This window comes from Dioscorea cayenensis, chromosome 18 (genome assembly GCF_009730915.1).
Source record: "Dioscorea cayenensis subsp. rotundata cultivar TDr96_F1 chromosome 18, TDr96_F1_v2_PseudoChromosome.rev07_lg8_w22 25.fasta, whole genome shotgun sequence".
NCBI lineage: Eukaryota > Viridiplantae > Streptophyta > Magnoliopsida > Dioscoreales > Dioscoreaceae > Dioscorea > Dioscorea cayenensis.
Window position 1 is genome coordinate 17,615,609 of NC_052488.1, and position 4,625 is coordinate 17,620,233.

General features: G+C 33.2%; 1 protein-coding gene across 6 annotated transcripts; it reads left to right on the forward strand.

The window, feature by feature from the left end:
- Positions 1–1,822: 1,822 nt before the first annotated feature.
- Positions 1,823–4,625, forward strand: LOC120281668 (plasmodesmata-located protein 6-like). 6 transcript variants are annotated; one of them, XM_039288363.1, is made up of 3 exons: positions 1,823–2,832; positions 4,023–4,124; positions 4,214–4,625. In XM_039288363.1, the coding sequence occupies exons 1-3, from the start codon at positions 2,004–2,006 to the stop codon at positions 4,222–4,224; spliced, it is 942 nt and encodes a 313-aa protein (XP_039144297.1). In that variant the 5' UTR covers positions 1,823–2,003; the 3' UTR covers positions 4,225–4,625. The 6 variants fall into 6 exon arrangements, with proteins under 6 accessions (XP_039144297.1, XP_039144296.1, XP_039144299.1 ...); XM_039288362.1 differs by having other exon boundaries at positions 1,832–2,832; positions 4,023–4,127; XM_039288365.1 differs by having other exon boundaries at positions 1,841–2,799; positions 4,023–4,127.

Genomic DNA, 4,625 nt, shown 5'->3' on the forward strand with positions numbered 1-4,625 from the left:
ACACTTATGTATTTTCTTAAAAAAAATCCTAAACTAATTCAATTGTAACAAAACGGATCTTTAATTTCAAATGTGTGACAAATTTAAAAGAAAAAAAAAACAATCAGTAATGCAAAGATTGTCCTACCATTAGTATTTACCCCTCATTTTCATATGGGTGACGAGTTATTTAACACTAAAATTAAACAAGCAAACTAAAACTTCTCTTGACCATCTTGTCTCTCATTTATAAGCTTAATTTGACGCATTCAAATCTTTGAACAAGTATTCTATCAATAATTGCATTAATGTGTCCATTGAAAAAAAATAAATAAAAACTAGTACATGAATAGATGCAATAAAGAGTACATATATAATTAGACTAGCTAGCTAGTCAAAAAAGAGTGAAACACGCACCTCTTCTTCTTCTTTTGCACATGAAAGAAGACTTAATTATAAAGTGCGGTCTTGAATGGGCATTGACTCACTCATTTTGCAAGTTGCTGTTTATCAAGCAAATGAATAAGACTAGTATAGACCTTTCATAAGATGATGACATGTATGAATACCTGCTCAAGCTTTTCTTAAGTTGCCTGTCTTTGACGACCTCAAATGATAAAGATTGTCCAAGTAAACCAATTTCTATTACAAAGATTCTCATTTATCATCAGCTAACTCTTGATCATCTTTCCTTCCTTTGAATTCTCTTCTCTATTGATTATAAATTTTCTATTGTTGATAATTATTGGATAAGTTTTTGATCAAGTCTTCTATAAAACTACCAATCATTTTCCTTCTAGAGTCTTAATTATTTTATAGGCAATTAGTTATTTCTGAAATATCAAAATAGATTTTTTATAGTTTATATTAGTCACCTCTCGAGGGACTTCTTACTCTTGTTGTTCCAAGAGTCTTCACTAATGAGTTGAACTATGTCTTGTAGACTACATATCCCATATTACTCCTACAAATGAATAAATTATCAACTCTCTTATAAAAATTATTAGTATAGTTGTTTTTGAATAAAGTGGATAAACCACAAATTTATATTAGTATAATTTTTTTACTAACTACTATTAATTAAAAACACTATCTCCAGAGTTTATGTATTTAAAAAAATAATTTTTTTAAAAAAATACTAAAAAAAAATACTATTAATTAAAAACACTAAAAAAACATTTTTAAAAATAATTTTTTTATATATTTAAAAATCTCCAGAGTTTATGTATGAAAATTGAAAGTATTTATTAAGTTATGATTACTTTTGTTCACTCTCTCTCTCTCTCTCTCTTTTTCTCTCTCACTGCCCCCAAAAAGGAAAGTATTTTTGATAAAAACAAAAAGGAAAGTACTTAACTCCTCTAATTAAGAGAAAATTTTTGAAAATAGTTCTAAACTTGTTTCATTCCTAAACTACAAAAACATATTTCTGTTTTTAACTAATAGTTCACGAATACTCCCTAAGCTATTAAAAAACCATAACCCTAATTTTTTAAAATTTAATCTAAACAATTTTTTATTTTTTATTTTAGTTCACATATCATAAAACTCAAAAGAATGATGTGTTATATAAGGGGGAAAATTGCTTCAATTCCTATAAAATTCGCATTGCTAATACCCTCTTAAAAAAATTATATTTACCTATATACTTTCATAAAATATTTTTATTAACTTATATACTCTTCTATTATTAAAAGTCAATTTACAAACTGTATTAAAATCTATAAAAAGAAAAAAAAAATTACTCTTTTTATATCATCCTTTACTCAATTTTCAGCCAAAGGAATATATATAAACAAATATATATATATATATATTCCCCAAGAGTAATATTAGGCAATTAACCATGTTTACAAGGGCACTCAAGCCAACAAAAAATAAAAAATAAAAAATAAGCCCATTATATAAAACACTCCACAAGTCACAAATGGTCCAAACTCTCCGTATGAAACTCTCTCCTCTCATAAAACACTAGTCCTCAACTCCCTCACAACCATCACAAACCTCTCTTCAATCACCACACAATGGCCACTAACCACCTTCACCCTCTACTTCTCCTCCTCCTCCTCACCGCCCTTCCACCACCGTCCCTCTCCGACGACCCAACAGCCTTCGTCTACGCCGGTTGTTCTCAGCTCAAATACACACCAGGCTCTCCCTACGAGTTCAACGTAGACTCCATCCTCTCCTCCATCTCTACCTCCTCTCCTCTCACCTCCTTCTCCAACTTCACTGCCTCCAACGCCTCCCCTTCTTCCCCTGCCTACGGCCTCTACCAGTGCCGCGGTGACCTCTCCCTCTCAGACTGCCAATCCTGCATCCACTCCTCCCTCTCTCAACTCTCCGCTCTCTGTCCTTCCGCAGTAGGCGCCGCCCTCCAACTCCAAGGATGTTATTTCCGCTATGGAAACGAGTCCTTTCTTGGCGTTCTAGACACCACCCTTGTCTACAAGAAGTGTGGCCAAGCCTTATCCATCAATGGGGTTTATGACCCTAACATGCTTAGCATGAGAGAAGCCGCCTTGAGCCAGCTTCAACAAGGTGGTGGAGGTGGAGGTTTTCCGGTGAGTTCTAGTTATAGAACTGGAGGTGCTGTGAACTTCCAAGCTATCTCACAGTGTGTTGGGGATATTAATGCTAAGGAGTGTGGTGACTGTGTCTCTGCTGCCATAGTGCAGTTGAAGAGCAGCTGTTCTTTTGCTGTTAGTGGTGATGTGTACTTGGGAAAGTGCTATGCCAGGTTCTGGTCTTCTGGTGATTATGGCCGTATGTCTAACGGTGGTGGTGGTGGAGGTATTGGTGGTGGTGGTGGTGGTGGTGGTGGTAAGAGCATTTCTCCGGCCACCGCCTGTGGTCCGGGTTTATTCTTGTTGTTCTTCTTCTTTTCTTTGTTCTTGTTCTTGTTCTTGCTTTGATGTGTGTGTGCTTGTGTGCTTGTGTGGGGTTGGGGGTCCATATATAGATAGATATATATATATATATATATATATTAGTGTGAGTGATTTGATTAATGGTATTGTTTAAGGTTTAGGTTTGGCTTGGGTTTGGTTTTGGATGATCAAAGTATTTGTTATGTTGTTGTTGTTGTTATTAATATTTTTGGGGGGTGACGTGTGATTGATTATTTGGAGAGTTTTTGGTTTTGGTTGGGGTAGTGCATGATTAGTAAGGGTTTTATTTATTTATTTTTGGGGGATAGAGAAAGAAAAGTGAGGTTAAGGAGACAATATGATGAAATTAAAGTAAAAGTCTAAAAGAAAATTTAGTCTATTTGTTTTCTTGATTTAAACCAACATAAAGAAAAGCACATGCTGCTTTGCTATCTTGATTTTCTTAAATTTAGTTAGAAATTAAAAAATAATTTTATGATTATTTTTTATATTAGTCACTAATTTATAGCGAGTTTGGAGTCGGTTTGCATGCTTTGAATGCTTGCCAAGTGACCAAGTCCAAACTTCATATTAATCAAGTCTACTATAAGTGGGCCAAGTTAAGCCTAACTAGTTTTGAAGTCGAAGTACAAGCTAGTCTTCCATATCAATTAAGACCCAAAAATATATTCATTCAACACACTAATCTTACTTAAAACTTATCATCTATAATTTAGTTCCATAGAAAATCATATTTTATTTTATTTTTTTTATTTTATTAATATAAAATTAGCCACAGTAGGTGACAAAGATTCTCCACTCATTGAGTATGGTGAATGTGAATCTTTGGGTTAGAAGAAGCATGGTTCAAAGTCCTAATCCCACAGGCTAATAAAGACAAGGTTCTCTTAAATACTATTTGGAAGCACCTAGGACACTAATTGGTGGACAACTTGGGGTCATCCTCATTCACTTAACTTTCTTTGAATGAGGTCCTCACACCATTCCTTGAATTATAGTAACTCATCCCACAACGTATATGCCAAAAAGTTCTTTCCTTCTCCAATAATAACATAAAATTAATACAGGATGCATTTTTTTATATATATATTATCACAAAAAAATTATTACTAAGATCGTATTACATAACTTTTTTTTTTTATATATTTACAGCGAATGATGATGCTAGTAAAAACTGGGCGATTGTGATCGGAATCGTTGCCGGAGTTATTCTCATAATTGTTTTCCTCTCCTTCATCCGAAAGTCTGCAAGTGGTGGTGAATATACTTAAATATACTCTAATATGCTTTTTAATTCATTCTTTTTTTTTAATTAATGAATTGTTAACCTTTTTGAATTTCAGGTAAAAAGTGAAGAGCTTATTTGTTTACTTAGCTTAAAAGGTAATGGTGGAAAAGAAACTTGAATGGGGGAACTTTGTTAAGCTTTTGTTTTCTCTTTAGCTCTTTTAGATCTCTCTTCTCTTTCTCTGTGAAAAGAAGGAAGAGGCTGGAAAGATGTGGATGAGTAGGGCAAGGTGGCAAAGATATACATGATAGGTTGCTAAAAGGAGAAGATTCCCTTGTCCATGACAATAATGGAGGATTAATGTATAATAAAATAAAAAAAAATAAAAATTATTGTTGCCTCAAATTATTTTTTTTAATTTTTTTTTTTGTATTTTATCTCTAATTTGTACAACTTTTCATCAGCATTCTTGTTCCTTCTCCTGTTTGTTTTGGTGGTGTAAGGGTATGGTTGGTGGCTTTTATCAA